This window comes from Glycine soja, chromosome 17 (assembly GCF_004193775.1).
Source record: "Glycine soja cultivar W05 chromosome 17, ASM419377v2, whole genome shotgun sequence".
Classification (NCBI taxonomy): Eukaryota; Viridiplantae; Streptophyta; class Magnoliopsida; order Fabales; family Fabaceae; genus Glycine; species Glycine soja.
This window is the reverse complement of record NC_041018.1, coordinates 9,734,908-9,751,387: the sequence shown is the minus strand read 5'-3', so window position 1 is coordinate 9,751,387 and position 16,480 is coordinate 9,734,908. Positions and strand designations below refer to the sequence as shown.

The window sequence follows — 16,480 nt, the reverse complement described above, 5'->3', positions numbered from 1 at the left end:
TAAAGTCATATATATAAAAGTTGAAAGATTTTTTTTAATTATAAAAATTATTAATTAATATTTTATAATCAAATAACTTAAATCATAATAATCATTAAACAAAAAAGTTAAAATTATACAATTAACTAAAAATACAATTTAATTCTTAATTTGTTAGTTTTTTGTTATTGTTTTTATATATTATTTGAATTTAAATATACTAATATATTGATATATGTTTTATTCTAAATATAAGTAAATCAATTTTTTTATAAAAAAAGTGAGATGCATTTTAAGAAATTGTTTTCTAACTTGAAAAATCTAACAGGATGTTTTTTTTTTCTTTTTTTTATTTTTATTATTTATAAATCCAACTTTAAACTTACTAAAAATAAACTCATAGAAAAAATATATATTTAATGAAAAAAATATTGTGTTTGATCATTTTCGTTTGAAATTTTTTATCAGATCATGACAACGTTGAAATAATGAGAATCATGCAACAAGTACATGATTATTTGAATTTAAATATACTAATATATATTTTATTTTAAATATAAGTATCAGATTCTTTAAAAAATGTGAGATGCATTTTAAGGAATTGTTGTCTAACTTGAAAAATCTAATAGGATGTTGTTTTATTATTATTATTATTTATAAATCCAACTTTAAACTTACTAAAAATAAACTCATAAAATTAACATAATAATGTAAGATTTATTGTGTTAAAAAAATATTTAATGAGAAAATATTGTATTTGATTATTTTGGTTTGTAAAATTTTATGAGATCACGTAATGAGAATCATGCAACAAGTACATGATTATGATTAGTTTACCATCCTTTTTTTATTTATTTATAATTAACTTAGCCAAAAATTGAAAGCAGTGACACATCTTTAGATGAAGGCATTTGGCGTTTGCATTGCCAAAGTAGGGCACACAGGAACAGACGACACCGATAGGGCACTCTATCGTCATCGCTTGTCAAGGCGTGACCCAAGCATCCTACTACTGCGCTACCTCCTCTATAAATAACGCATCACTTCAGCTATCTCAAAGGGAGACACACAAGAGAAGAGAGAGAGAGAGAGAGATTCCTATTTCCTAGATTCGAATTCGATTCCCATTTCTCACTCTTTCTTTCCTCCATGGCGAAGCCTCGCAAGCCCAAGAACAACGAAGACCCGAAGCCCGAAAACTCCGGCGCCGTAGTTCACCACCAAAAGCTATGCCTCTCCATCGACATCGACAAACGCCAAGTCCACGGGTTCGCAATTCTCTTTTCCCCCTTTCCGTTACTCGATAAATTAGCATTTACTGTTCGCGACTGTTGTAAATTAGGTTTTATCACCGCTGAGATTGTGTTCGTGATCGCGTTGTCAAAATCGACCTAGAACTTGATTCGAGTTAATTTTTAACATGCAGGTACACTGAATTGGAGATTGCGGTGCCTGAGATTGGGATCGTAGGGTTGCACGCGGAGAATTTAGGGATTGAGAGTGTTTGTGTTGACGGCGAGCCAACGGAGTTCGAGTATTACCCGCACCATCAGCAGCAGGGGGAGGATGAGAAGAGGTTTAGCTCCGTGTGTTCTCCTAGCTCTGCTGCCGATGCTGCTGTCTCAGTGTACATGTCCGCTCTTGAGAAGGAATTGGTTCCCAATTTGCTCATTAATTGTTGCAAACCTTCCAAGGCTGAAAGTGAACAACAGCAGGAGCAACAACCCACTTCTGAGAACGGGTTTCACTCTTCGGCTGAGCCCAAGCAGGTTATAGTTGCTAACTTTGAACTCTTGCTTCCAGTGCTGTGCCGGATGCTGAGCAATTTTTGAGAGTTCTGTTACACGAGACTCGTAAACCCTATGCATAGCAACTGAATTTTAAATATTGGAGTAATTGGCTGATTTAGTCCCTAAAACCGTGACTCGTTGTCACTTTAGTCCTTAGATTTAACGAAATAAAATGTCATCGTCTCATCTTTATCTCCCTAAATCTAACCGTCATTTTGGTCACTGAACATATGCTGATATTATTACTTAAGTCACACGTAGCATGTAACTTTGGACCAATGTGAGTGATAAAATACAATTTCAGGGTTTTGAATTTTGTTAAATTTAGGGACTAAAATGACAACGAATCATAATTTTGGCTCTAAATTTGTTATTTACTTGTAAATAATGTGTACATATTCGTAATTATTATGATTTATTTAAGTAATTAAGCACTGGCTGAATTTTATAATATGTGTGTCTGCATTATGTATCAGTTGAATTGAATTTTTTAATGTATGTATATATTTATAATTGTGATATGATCGTATTTTTTAATTATCGCTGCCAGCCTGCCACGTGTAGGGCCCATATTATGTAAATTGCGGTTGCATTTTTTTTTGTTGCTATCCTTGATATTGTGGGAAATAGTGGACAAATGTGGCCACAATTGCCGTTGTGATGTGCTTGTGCCGTTGTGGAGAGTCCACCAAAAAACCTTGATGTGTCTGAAATTGTAGTTGCAGATGATTTTTCAAAACCTTGTACCTAAGTCCATAGTAACAACTAACAGCCTAATTTATGAACATTCTCCTCTGCTTGGATTTTTCACATGTTTTATCAAGATATTGCATGTTTCTATTTATAATGGGTCACCATGGCTAATGTTTTTTCAAAATATTCTGCCTATTTAGCCTTTTGATATCTGTGTTTTTCGCCTACTCATTGTAAGGAATGGGTTCTTGTTTTTGATTGTTGATAGTGTAGTATCCTTCCCTGAAAATATGGCAGTTAAATGTGAGAAATGAGTAGTTGTGGTGAGGTTTACTATTTGTGTTTTCTCATGTAGGTTGATGTTGGGTGCAGAATGTGAGAACTGTTCGTATTGACTATTGGATAGAGAAGGCAGAGACAGGAATACACTTCAGAAATAATCTTCTTCATACTGATAATCAGATAAGGAGAGCAAGGTGTTGGTTCCCATGTATAGATGACAATTCACAACGATGCTGGTATGAACTATTAACTCTTTTCCATTTGTGTGTAGCCATACACCAGGTCCATGCTCACATTTGTAATAACAATATTTACTGTTCAATGCTTGAAGTAATTATTGTCGTTTTATTCATGTTTAGCTATGACCTGGAGTTCACAGTAGCATACAATCTTGTGGCTGTCAGTACAGGAAGCTTGCTTTATCAGGTATCAATGAATGATACTGATGTTCTGTTATTTTAGTTCTGAAAGCATGAAAAATACTATTTTTTAACAAGCTGATAATATTTTGGATAAGCGCATTAATGTTCTGTCAAGTCAAGTCAGGTTGGGAATTGGAATTTCTATTGTTTCCAACAACTGGGCAATTGGAGTATGGCTACTTTCGGTTTTTCATTTCTTATAATCGACAGATGTTAGATGATGATAGGCTTCAAATTCAATCAATATTTTTCTTTGGGAATATTCATTGTTGAAAATGACAGGATTTTGACTGCTGTGATAGAACTATTGAAAAATGCAAATTGCTAATTTTGTAAATATTGGAAATAGTTCTTTCCTTTGGATGGTCAGTGTTGCTCACTTTTGCTGCCTAATACTTAAGCTTTAGATTGCTGTTAAAACAGTGAAATAGCTGTTGTGGCTTTGTTTTTATACACGGCATGTTGTGGTTTCCAATCTGTTTATTCATAATTTGTTAACTGGACCCTTGACATAAAGGAAGAATGTTGTACAATTTGAATTGCTACTTGCTTTTCCAGTAAGTTATGTTTTTCGATATTGTGAGGCCCTTTAAAACATTCAAGGATTGAATCTGCTATTTTCTATTTTTTCCTCTTCCTCTTTGGATTGGATGCAGCCTTCCACTTTTTTTCCCTTGTTTTCTTTTTCTTCAATGATTAGATTCATCTAAAATATAACCTTATCTGTTCCTGTATCTGTTATTTTGACACAACTCTGACATAGTGATATGACCTGGATTTCATATGTGGCTGATCTTGATTTGCGGGTTTATTCTGAATAAGCCATTTTTGGTTATCACTATCACTTTGTTGGGTAGTTAATGCAACTCTGCAACACTTTGGGCTGGATATTGGTTTCTGGTAGGTGACATTTATTTGCGGTGATCTTAGTTGGGAGAGCGTCAGATTGAAGATCTGAAGGTCGCATGTTCAATCCATGCTCACCGCACCTCTAGGGTCAAGGATTTATGTTAGCCAGATTTCTTATCCAAGGGATTTGGCTTGTATTATTTAGCTTCATTTTGAAGAGTTCATTTTATTTTCACAAAAATTTGAAGCAGCATCACACTTTTTCTTGTACTACCATTTCGGGGAAGAGAAACAGAAAGGAAGAATGCTTTTTGTCCAAGTTGGAAAACAAAAGTATATGATTGATTTTTTCCTTTTCTTGATTCTATTCTCTACATGCAATGGGATATAAACTATGTATGATACCCTGTTCTGCTCCCCCCCCTGGCATTTTAGGGAATTTTCTATCCTCTCTGTTGTAATTCTTCTCTTTTGTCTCTAATAAAATTTCTAGTTCTATAAGAAAATTTAATGGGTTATATGCCTTGCAGAGTTAAATTTGTATATGATGTTTAAACCTCCTTTATTTTTCAGGTCTTAAGCAAGGACAATCCTCCTCAGAAAACTTATGTCTATAAACTGGATGTTCCAGTTGCTGCAAGGTGGATATCTTTGGCTGTTGCCCCATTTGAAATTCTTCCTGATCACCAATTTAGCCTTATATCACATATGTGTTCTCTGCCTAATCTGTCAAAGATGCGGAATACAGTGGATTTTTTCCACAGTGCCTTCAGGTTTGACATGTGATAGCTGCAATTTAACTAGCCTGAAACAGGTGGTTTTTTTCATCATAAAATTGTATAATGATTAAATAGTTGGATTTTTATTGGTGAGCAGCTGCTATAAGGATTATCTTTCTGTAGACTTCCCATTTGACTCATATACACAAGTTTTCATAGAGCCAGAGATGGCAGTGTCTTCATTGAGTTTAGGAGCCTCTATGAGTGTATTTAGTTCTCAAGTTTTGTTTGATGAGAAGGTTATTGACCAGGTCAGTTCACTACTTGAATTCTTTTATTTGATTTTGTATTTTTTCTAATTAATCTCTTTCTGAATGAATAAAAAACTGTTTTTCTTGCACACAAGGCTTTTTTTCTTATGATATGCCTGCTTAATGACCTGTCTTAGTCTTTGTTGACAGACTATTGATACAAGGGTAAAACTTGCATATGCTCTCGCAAGACAGTGGTTTGGTGTGTACATCACTCCTGAGGCACCAAATGATGGTAATTTATCAGAGTATATTTTGATTGTTGTTTTGATTTGATTTGTTTCTTTGTAAATTCAGCAGATTGTGTTTCCTCTAGTGTGATTGGTGAATGCTTTGCAATTTGCAGAGTGGCTCTTGGATGGACTTGCTGGTTTCTTGACAGATTTTTTTATTAAGAAACATTTGGGAAATAATGAGGCACGGTACAGGAGATACAAGGTTTGTTTTTCTTTCTTGGTTAGTCTGATCTATGTGAAGGTTAACTTATCATGCATTAGACTGTAAAAAAATTATGAACTTGTTGTTCTCTTTATTGCTGTCTAAAAATGTTGCTGCTGCAATGCTATTATTGGGGAGTCGATGCTCTGGAGTTTTGAGTGTTCATGTATTCTTAAATATATTCTTAGGCCTGGTTGCTGTTAATGGCTTTTTCCCCCACTGTTTTTATTTTTTCTGCTCTGCAGATTTGTTTCAATTTATTAATATTCTACAGCTACTTAGTTTCAAATGCCTGAGGCATTCTTCTTTTGTTTTTGCTTGGATTTTTTATTCTTCTAATTTTTGGACATAGATGACCGCAGCAAAGTTTTTCACTTGGATATCATTTCATATTTGAACATGCTTGATTTGTGTCAGTCTAGGTTGAGGCCATGGAGCATTATAAATGAGTTGAAAGTGCAGCAGTTAAATATGCTAATCTCATTTTTCACATGCTCTTGTAAATCAATCTGCAGGCAAATTGTGCTGTTTGCAAAGTTGATAATGGTGGAGCGACAGCTTTGAGCTGTTCAGCTTCCTGTAAAGATTTATATGGAACTCAGTGCATTGGTTTGTATGGAAAAATAAGATCATGGAAGTCTGTAAGTATTTTCCTTTCCTGTACTTCTCCCCCTTGTTGTATTCATATAGCAACCTGTGCAGTAATGTGTTTCCCACTTTTCTTATTTAGTATTGAATTAGATATATAAATTTTTACCCTTTTTCAGGTGGCAGCTCTTCAGATGTTGGAAAAACAAATGGGTCCTGAATCTTTTCGTAGAGTGAGAGCCATTGACATTTACATTATTTGTCCTTCTGACCATTTTACATATGCTGGATGTATCTTAATTTGTCATTTGGTTCATTTTTGGTGGTCATGTATATTTGTAATTTCTTTTGGATATCTGATGTGATGTGAGACTTAGGTTGGAGAAATATACTCTTATATCCCTAAATATAAGACACTTATAATTAATTCCCACACATTAAGATTGTTGGTTAATTTAGTTAATAACATTAAATTTGTTTGTAATTGTAAAATTTCCAAATTACCCCTAAAATTTTTGGGATTAGTTATATCACTTTTCCCCACTTGATTACTTTCCACCTAAACAAGGAATGTATGGAGAAGAGTATTTTTAGTGGATTTTTAATTTTTAAAACTAAACTCTTCAATTCTCCAATCGTCATAAGAGAGAGAAACACAATTCATAGTATTTATGGAGTAAAATAATTAATGGTATTTTGGTAAAAAAAATAGGGAAGGCTAGAAAAGAGTCTTATAAAAAGGGACAAGGAAACTTGAGTTTCTTTTATTTAGAGGGAACGGATGGAGTATTATTTTGACTTCTTGTTTAATTATATGTGCTAGATTAATTTATTTCAAAATGTCTTTGTCCTCTCTCTTTACTGATTCAATGAGTCAATGACATTGATTTTGAAAACATTGATGTTCTTATTCACTGAAAAAATGGGTAAATGATATGCAAGTTACTTGGGTTCCGGTTATTTGTTATGCATTATCTGTAGGCTATGTTGAAGAATGTTTAGATGATTGTTGGCTGATACTCTGACAGATGTCAAAGAATAGTTGTGGAATCTAGTGTGTTAGTTTTTATGTGTATTAAAATATACTTAGTGATTAACTTAGGTGGAAGCATTACTTGAGATACTTTTAGTGGTCTCCTTGCATATGAGACCTTTTCCTGTTCATGATCTGCCATAATTGTTTTCCTGTGCCTTTTGTTTTTGTTGTCATTACTCATGAAGTTTTTTCCTCTTTATTTCCCCCCTGGAAGTTATATGTTTGATTGAGAGGTTTGATGATATTGTTTCCCTTGTTATCAATGTGTAGATTTTGCAAACTATAGTTTCTCGTGCTCAAGATAAAACTCGTTCCATAAAGACTCTTAGTACTAAGGAGGTAATCTGCTTTTGGTTGTGTAAATTCTGTGACTTATTTTCTGCATGTAGGTTCTATGAAATTATCTTGAAGATATAAGAGCTGTAAATTTTTTTTTCTGAAATTAGCTTCATTAACAGAATTTTTTTCTTGTAATCTCACTTGAAACTGAGAAATATTAATGTAGTTTAATCTTCAATGTTGTATTAACTGAAGCATCTTATTCTTGACGGGTTTTGCTTGTCAATATAATGTGGATCTGATCATTTTTTTCAATATGCAGTTTCGACATTTTGCTAACAAGGTTGGGAATCTTGAACGCCCATTTCTTAAAGATTTCTTTCCTCGGTGGGTTGGTTCTTGTGGATGTCCTGTTTTAAGGTATAAAATAAGGATTTACTCATTACTATTTATTTCATTTTTGGAATTCTTTCTGCTCATGTATTCTGATGAGTTACTTGCTGTTGCTAAGGATGGGGTTTTCCTATAATAAAAGGAAGAATATGGTTGAATTGGCTGTGCTGCGGGGATGTACAGCATTGCAGACTTCAAATACATCCATTCTTGATATTAATCCAGATACAGAAACTCGAGATGGAGATACTGGATGGCCTGGTATGATGAGCATCAGGGTATATGAACTTGATGGTATGTATGACCATCCAATTCTACCAATGGCTGGAGATGCATGGCAACTATTGGAAATACAATGCCACTCAAAGCTTGCTGCTAGACGCTTTCAGAAGCCCAAGAAAGGTTTAAAACTTGATGGGTCTGATGATAATGGTGATGTGCCTTCCATGGATATGCGTTCAAAGTAAAAATAAGTTTCCTTTCTCTTTTTTTTTCATCTGTGGTTGTTGTCTTTGAGTTTCTGACAATTTCTCTGTTATGGCAGTACCGAGTCCCCTTTATTATGGATTAGAGCAGATCCTGATATGGAGTACCTTGCTGAGGTTCATTTTAACCAACCAGTTCAGATGTGGGTAAGGATAAAATTGTGGTAGACTGGTAGGGGGGCAGCCAGTTGATTCTGTGGAGTTGTTATTGTGATATAGTATTTTGCCACCCTATGAGAGGCACTGCATATGTTCAATTATTTAGGTCCTCTTTCTGGGTTTATGTATACAACTAGTTTACTTATCATATGGTAAGAACTTTAGGAGGACCACATAATGAAATCTAGTTATTGTAATTGAAGACCTCCTATGGCCACCACAAACCCCACACCAGAAGCCCATACTTCCAATCTATCTGTTTCTAAGTGTTCCTTTTAAGTTGTGCATCGTACCACTATTTCTTGAACCTTTTTTCATTCAATTGAGGAAACAGGAAGGCTTGATTACATAAAACATGCTATGATGCAATGTTTTGTAATCATGCTCAATCATGCTCTTTAACCTTTTTTATTCTCTCTTCTTGGCTTTTTTTTAGAAACAAATCATGCTCATTCATTTGTGATGGTGTTTGTATTTTGTACCTTTCACTATCATAGTCTTTTGTAGTTATTTATTGATTCTAGACATTTGGCTTCTTCTTTTAGATCAATCAATTAGAGAAGGACAAAGATGTTATTGCTCAGGCACAAGCAATTGCAGCCCTTGAGGCATCCCCACAGCTATCATTTTCTATTGTTAATGCCCTAAATAATTTTCTCAGTGACTCCAAGGTGATATACTTTCTGTAATATATTTTCAATAATTGTTTTTAAACCTGTAACTAATATCTGGGAGTCTTTTGGTTCTAACTCAAGGCTTTTTGGAGAGTACGGATCGAAGCGGCATTTGCATTGGCAAATTCAGCATCTGAGGTATTCAAAGCTAGGTTACTTATTGCATTATAACTTTATGAAATACCGGTAGATTGTGAAATTCATATTACAGCCATGAGTCGAGTGGGAATCAACTAGGCTGTCTTTAATTTACCGAATAGTTTCAGTGTTGTCAGATCTGGTTTTGATATAATTATGGAATTTTGATAATTTGCCAAGTGCTGGTATATCAAATCTCTGCACCTAAGAAATAATATTCACTAGTGTTTTTTTTCTTCAAAATTTGGTACAATGCTGAACTTAAAATGGAAGATTTATGCCTTTTAAGTATGCCATGCATCTGGTTGCATTTACAACTTTGAAATCCATTCAAGAGGAGTTCATGTTCATGAATATCTGTGATGCCATATATATGACTTATTGTAGCCTTAGCATCACTGTATCAATAAAGTTCATGGATATAGTTATTTGAAATGTGAATCTGAATAATAAACATGCCATATGGTCTACAAATTCAAATCATTGTTGATGCTTGGTTACAAAATGCAGATGGTTGTATCTAATTATGGCGTTATTTCATTGTTTAACAGGAAACTGATTTTTCTGGTCTACTCCATCTGATGAAATTTTACAAGAGTCGAAGGTTTGATACTGACATTGGACTGCCAAAGTAAGACTACCGAAATTATTATTTCATTTTATCTCATTCAACTTTCACAATACGAAGTGACTCTTATTGGTATACTACTCTTGCCAGGCCAAACGATTTTCATGACTTTGCCGAGTATTTTGTTCTTGAGGTAATGCAAGGAGGTAGGATGTGTAAGTTAGGTCCAATGTGATGTGATTACTTGTGTTCTGAATTTGTATTTATATTTAAGAAAATATTTATACATAATTATATATTATGTAATAGACACACACACACACACACGTATTCAGAATAGCGGCCATCCAACAATAGCATTTGTTGGGGGCTGCCACTTCACACCCATTGTTTCTATGCTCCTAAAGTTATAATACTTCTATGAGCAATTCAAAATGATTTCCAAATAAGTGCCTGACATTTCTTAGATACCGTATGATCTTAATCTTCATCTTCATAGTCATTTAAATTTAATTTTGTTTTATTTATTTATTTTATGATTCTCAATCTGGTTCTCTTCTTTGTTTCAGTCTTCTTTTAGTGGCTAAAGGCTGAAGCTTGCTGTGTGCTCTGTTGTTGTTGTTGTTGGGTTTTAGTGGGTTCTGCCTTCTGTGTGCTCCTTTTTCTTTTGTTTTAGTTTTTATGCTGTCTAAACTTTTGTGCATTATGAAGTATGTATATTATTTGAAACTTACGATTTGTGTTATCATATGATGATCCGGTGGCCTCCCCCATTCCAATGTTGAAGCTTGATTTTTGTTTCTGTGATTGCTCTACTTCCTTGAACTTTCCTGCCCTTGTCCTTTTACAAATTTTAATGTTATCCATGGATTCTGCCCTTATCCATTGCTGTGATTATTTGTATTTTTTTTCTTGGCCAATGGTTTTTTGTTTTTCACAAATGAATAATGAATGTCCCTTGCTGTTTAAAATCGGTTAATAAGTTATCTTTGTGCGTCTATGGTAATTCTGACCATTTATGCATATTCTGCTTGTGACTAAATAATAAATAGTTGTTTATTGATTTATTTTTAAAACTTGGCCAGTAATTTTTTGTTTAATAAATGGCTGTTGTAGGCTATTCCACATGCTGTTGCTATGGTTAGAGCTGCTGACAAGAAAAGCCCAAGAGAGGCTATCGAGTTTGTTTTACAGCTATTGAAGGTAATTGTTTACTTCTTGCTGCATGCATTAATCTCTTAATAGTAGCTAATGTGACATTGGCATCAAGAGTTATATCCATGAAATGTAAATAGTGAATGCATTAATATTTATAGTGTCTTGTCTGAATAATCCTCTGCTTGATGATGTGAATGGGATTCGTGTTAAATGAGCTTTATTCATCAAGTTATACTTGTGATTTTAGAAGGGAATATTTGAGACTCTGAAATTGAAATTAATATGTGGCAGTCACGCATTTTGAAGTCTACAACCAATATCACTAGAGAGGCTTCTTCTTTCTTTGATTCTCTCTAGTATTTTTATTTTTCCATTCTGTTCTCTGTTTATATTTTTTTCTGTACTGTCTTGTTAACCGTATATAATGCATGTCTTGTTCTATATATAAATGCATTTTGTATGGTTGCCATGCAGTACACCATTTGCCACAGTGCTGTCTTCCATAATTCTATGGCTGATTTTTGGTTTCTCTCCATAAACTGCAATCTACCATTGATAATACTGTAGCTGGCCAATTTTATCCTTATTTTATATTTAGGAATCGGCTACCCAAAAAAATGGGTAATCAATTAACTTTCACTGATTCTGTCTGCTTTTTGGTCCCTTATGCTATTTTGAAATATTGCATAATTTTTGGTTACTCATATGGCACACATCACTGCACTAAGGATTCATGATATGCTGGTTGGGCAGGATTATTATTATTGGGATGTTTTCTTGCTTTTAGTTATATAAAAGTTGTATGATCAGCTTTGTGGCTCATGTCATTTTTATCCTCTTATTTTTTCAGTACAATGACAACAATGGGAACCCTTACTCAGATGTATTCTGGCTTGCTGCATTAGTCCAGTCAGTTGGTGAGCTTGAGTTTGGGCAACAGGTTCATAGACTATTCCTTTTGCTGATTCTCATGGTCACCTTTATGGATTAATATGCTGATCTGAGCTTGCTGGGTCTATTTTGTTTTACATTTACCAAGTACATAGCTCCTTAAGTACCTTTCAATTAACTAAAATACTAGTTCTTGAGTATAGGCTATAACAACTATGCAAAGGTTGCTTGCTTTGTAGTCTATATATTTTTTTATCAGTTGTTGATTTATATTTATCATTGATATAATCTTAATCTTTGTAACATTACTCAACCTGATTTTGAGTATTAGGCTTCTTTCTGACTGAAACTGTTGACAGAGTATTCTCTTACTGTCATCACTCCTCAAACGCATTGACCGGCTTCTACAATTTGATAGGTGTCATTCCTTTCTATGCTGGATTTATTAATTTTATTTGTAACTATAATTTACATTTCTGGTAATGTCTTCTGCTAGTCTCATGCCAAGCTACAATGGAATCTTGACTATCAGTTGTATCCGGACATTGACCCAGATTGCATTAAAGCTTTCAGGGTTCATTCCTCTTGTAAGTACCTTGTCATTGAGATTCAAACTGCTGTTCAAAGGTTGGCATGAAGATACTTAATGCTTCAGCTTTAATACAGGATCGAGTTTATGGACTTGTAAAGCCTTTTCGGGACATAAAGGCATTGTGGCAAGTTCGAATTGAAGCAAGTAGAGCACTCCTTGATCTTGAATTCCACTGCAAGGGCATGGATTCAGCTTTGCTTTTATTTATCAAATACATAGAGGAGGAGCATTCCTTAAGAGGTTGTAAATCTTTTCCCTGAGAGAGGATTTATAGATGATGTGTGACAAACTAAAAATTTGGTTCAGAATGGTAGAATTAAAATTATTTATAGAAATGTTTCTAAAGTTGGACAAATTTCAAAACATATGTAGATTGTGCAAAATAGTTATTGTTTAAATCTTGATATAAGTTTTACATTAAAAAATTTCTATAGAGCAAGGGAGAGAAAAATATAGTAAATAGCTTTATTATCACCTAGTAATGGTTACCTTTGAGCTAGGTTTGATTTTTTTTTTTTTCAAATTTTTAGTCATTATCATACAAGTTTTTGTATCTGATCAACTGATCTAGTGGCACATAATTATCTTGTTTTTTAAGGTTGACAACCTTCTGAAAGAAGCACTCCTGCTTCTCTATTTTTTCCTTTCATTTCATCTATAGTTTCCCCTTTTTTATGTATAGGAAATTTTACATTCGTTTATTGCAGGGCAGTTAAAACTAGCCACCCATGTTATGAGGCTATGTCAGATGAGAGATGGATTGAATTCAAATGACGAAATTACAAGCCAAACTCTTGTCTCTATGCTTAATTTACTGGAAGGGCGTATAGCTTTTAATAATGCCTTTCTCCGGCATTACTTGTTCTGCATATTACAAATACTTGCAAGAAGGTACATGTTTCTTTCAGAAATGAAATGCTAGCTTGCTGATTTTGCAGCTAATCTGTTGTTTGAATATTACTGGTAACTGCTAAAACAAAAGTAATTCTTTTTTTATTTGTAACTTACCAATTGTTTCATTTCACTTTTCAAGAAAATAATTTGTTGTGAAATGATTTTTTTTTTTTGTCTTAGTCCAGACTATTAACCATTTCTTACCTATATATATTTTGTCAATTTTTGTAATTCAATGAATTTTTGGACATTAGTAGAAAATTTATTCCAGCTGATGTTGAGAGTAACTTCAATAATATATGATCTAAGCTTAATTTCAATTGGAATGGTTCCTTTCCTATGTTGTTACTAGTTCTGATTTTACTTGATAACTTTCCCTAGGAAATGAATCTCATCTAGAATATAATGGCCTGGTTGGTTTGACAAAATGTTTTGTTTCTGTTCCTGATTTTACCAAAATACTATTTCACCATCTCCTGTATTTAAATACATGAGATGGTGAAACAGTGTTGTTTTTGTCATTTGATATACATGTCTTAGGAAGCATGAAGTTAAATGAGAGTAAATTGATATTTTTGTAATTATTGGTGAAAACTGATTTTCTCGATCAGCATCTTAATATTTTATAGTCAGTTACCGTTTTTCACTTTACTGCTATTTCTGTAAAAAATAACGTCCTGTTGATGAGCTTAGGTGATGCTAAACAATGCTACTTGGTTTTGGGTGTGGTTATATATTTACACTGAAGTTTTTGTATGTATCTGAAAAAAGACTATTTCACTACAACTTTAATCTGTACTTTTGTCTGCAGACACCCAACTCTTCATGGGATTCCCAGAGAAAATAGAATGCTGCATATGAGTCTTACAGAAGCTAGTAACTATCAAAAGAACATGCTTGCTCTTGATTCAGAAAGCAAACCTTTGGATCTGCCAAGCTCTATTGATGATCTTACACAAAATTTGGGCCCGACAATGGAGGGCTTGAGGGACGCACTTGATGAAGCTCCTAAGGACCAACCTTGTGAAGCTCCCACACAGGTGCACCTTGAAGCTCTAAAGGAAGCGTCCCTTGAGAAGCCCAAAGAGGTATTTACTGAATTTCCCCAGGAAGCACCAATTGAAGCTCCAAATGAAATTTCTAAGGAGGCTGATACTGTATCCAATAGCCATGAAAGAAAGAGACCCATTAAAATCAAGGTCAAACAATCTTCTGCCACCAGTAGGGCTGATACTGATAATCAGGTGGTTGAACGTTCTTTAGGTGGTCGTAATGAAATGGATCATGGAGCTAGCAGTTCAGTTTCTGTAGATGCACCCCAGAGGAATTTTGCTGAGACTGTTAGCATCAGTAATCACAATATTGATGAAGTTAATTCTTGGCATGATCGCGGTTCACGCATGACTGCCAGCATTGGTAGTGCAAAGTTTTTGAGTGATGGTGATGAATTGGTCAAAGAACTCCAGTGCACTGCTGATTCAAGTATAGTTTATTCACAACCTCAGCCAGAAGATCCATCATCATCCAGTATTATCCAGGATAACAATATAGATGCTGATGCACGACGATATGCCAGCCTTCAAACTCTTTCAGTTGCAAGATTTGATCCTGACGGAGAACCATTAGGTAAAGAAATTTCTGCTCGGGGGAAAGAAAAGCACAAAAGCAAGGAAAAGAAACGGAAACGGGAAAGTAATAAAGGACACCATGATGATCCAGAGTATTTGGAGCGCAAACGATTAAAGAAAGAGAAAAAACGTAGGGAAAAAGAACTGGCAAAACTTCAGAGTGATGAAGCGAAGAGATCCTCCATAGATATGTCAAGCAAGAAAGAGGAGCCTGTAGTGGACGTTGTTGCTAGACAGGTTACATCTGTTGAACCCACTGGATATGATTCTAAATTAGAAATAAAAAAGATAGATACCACCAAACCGGAGCCATCTGAAGGCACATCTGGTGCACCAAAAATTCGAATTAAAATTAAAAACCGAATGCTCAGCAAGCCCTAGAGAATATAATGTCCTATATTTTGTAGATGTTAGAATGAAAATTACAACGCCTTCATATTTTTTAGGTTGTATTTTTTTTTTCATATCCGGCTTAGTAGACCACTTAGGTACATACAATTGTTGATTCAATGAGCTTTATTCGTTGGTAGTTAACTGATTTTAAAGATATATATGATTGCAATTTCAATCATGCAATTTAAGATTGCTATCGATGGATAGGATTTGGCTTTCTTCAGAGCGGCATAATTTGTAAATGAAGCTAGCTTATTACGAGGTTGTTTGGGATATTGTTGTAAATTTGTAACTCTTAAGTTGTAAATTTATAATTATGTTGTGTTCTCTCAAGTAATGCCTTATTTTTGGTCATATTTTAGGTATTGCTTGCAATTTTAAATCTTGCAAAGATCGTTTGTGGGTTTAGTATCTCACACACAAGAGATGGTAAATCTTGCGGTAAAAATGATGTCTACGCCATTATGATTTTTGTTTTAGACACGGCTTTCAAATGTGCTTCATATTTCTTGGATGACCAAATCTGTTGTTTTGTACGTCTGTTGCATTATTTCTTGTGGGTTTACATGAATTTAAGTAATCCTAATAAGGCTTAAATACGTTTTAGGGTCTCAAATTTGGGACACTTTTGGTTTTGGTCCCTCATTAAATATTTGCTTCTTCTAGTTGCTCAAATTTGTAAAATGTTTTAGTCTCCCAAAGTGTATTTGAGGGGACTGAAAAAGCATATTTTGTGATTTTGAGGTTGATGTATGTTATTCTAACATGATAACATAAGGGATATAGTGTCAAAACATCAAAAGTGGTGGAAACGATTTTTCTTCCTGTTTAACCGGCTATCTTTATATTTTTGCTGAATAGGTGAGTACTCTAACGGTGCAAGTGCAACACGTAATAAAATGTTCCTTATTATTAAGATACTTCGTTAGAGATATGTACTTTAAAGTCCAATTTATCCTTAATTACTGCTTTTAAGCCGAAAATGTGGTCACTAAATATGTCTTCTGCTAGAAAGCCAAATATCGACTTAAAGCATCTTCATGAGGTGAGTGTTGTTAAGGAATGATTGCCAAACAAATACTACCATTATTAGGTAATGAAGTGGGAGTGTGTGAGTTATT

General features: G+C 34.2%; 1 protein-coding gene across 3 annotated transcripts; it reads left to right on the top strand.

The window, feature by feature from the left end:
* The first annotated feature begins 908 nt into the window (after positions 1-908).
* Positions 909-15,692, top strand: LOC114393349 (transcription initiation factor TFIID subunit 2-like). 3 transcript variants are annotated; one of them, XR_003662548.1, is made up of 25 exons: positions 909-1,247; positions 1,406-1,748; positions 2,835-2,980; positions 3,104-3,170; positions 4,589-4,788; positions 4,892-5,045; positions 5,196-5,280; positions 5,392-5,483; positions 5,999-6,124; positions 6,251-6,304; positions 7,378-7,446; positions 7,709-7,806; positions 7,898-8,242; positions 8,324-8,411; positions 8,969-9,094; positions 9,179-9,235; positions 9,787-9,866; positions 9,954-9,996; positions 10,920-11,006; positions 11,812-11,901; positions 12,212-12,270; positions 12,349-12,439; positions 12,519-12,684; positions 13,157-13,335; positions 14,150-14,450. XR_003662548.1 is itself a non-coding variant. In XM_028354652.1 (25 exons), the coding sequence occupies exons 1-25, from the start codon at positions 1,129-1,131 to the stop codon at positions 15,345-15,347; spliced, it is 4,167 nt and encodes a 1,388-aa protein (XP_028210453.1). In that variant the 5' UTR covers positions 915-1,128; the 3' UTR covers positions 15,348-15,692. The 3 variants fall into 3 exon arrangements, 2 of the variants coding, with proteins under 2 accessions (XP_028210453.1, XP_028210454.1); XM_028354652.1 differs by having other exon boundaries at positions 915-1,247; positions 13,152-13,335; positions 14,150-15,692; XM_028354653.1 differs by lacking the exons at positions 909-1,247; positions 1,406-1,748 and having other exon boundaries at positions 2,910-2,980; positions 4,870-5,045; positions 13,152-13,335; positions 14,150-15,692.
* The last annotated feature ends 788 nt before the right edge of the window (positions 15,693-16,480 follow it).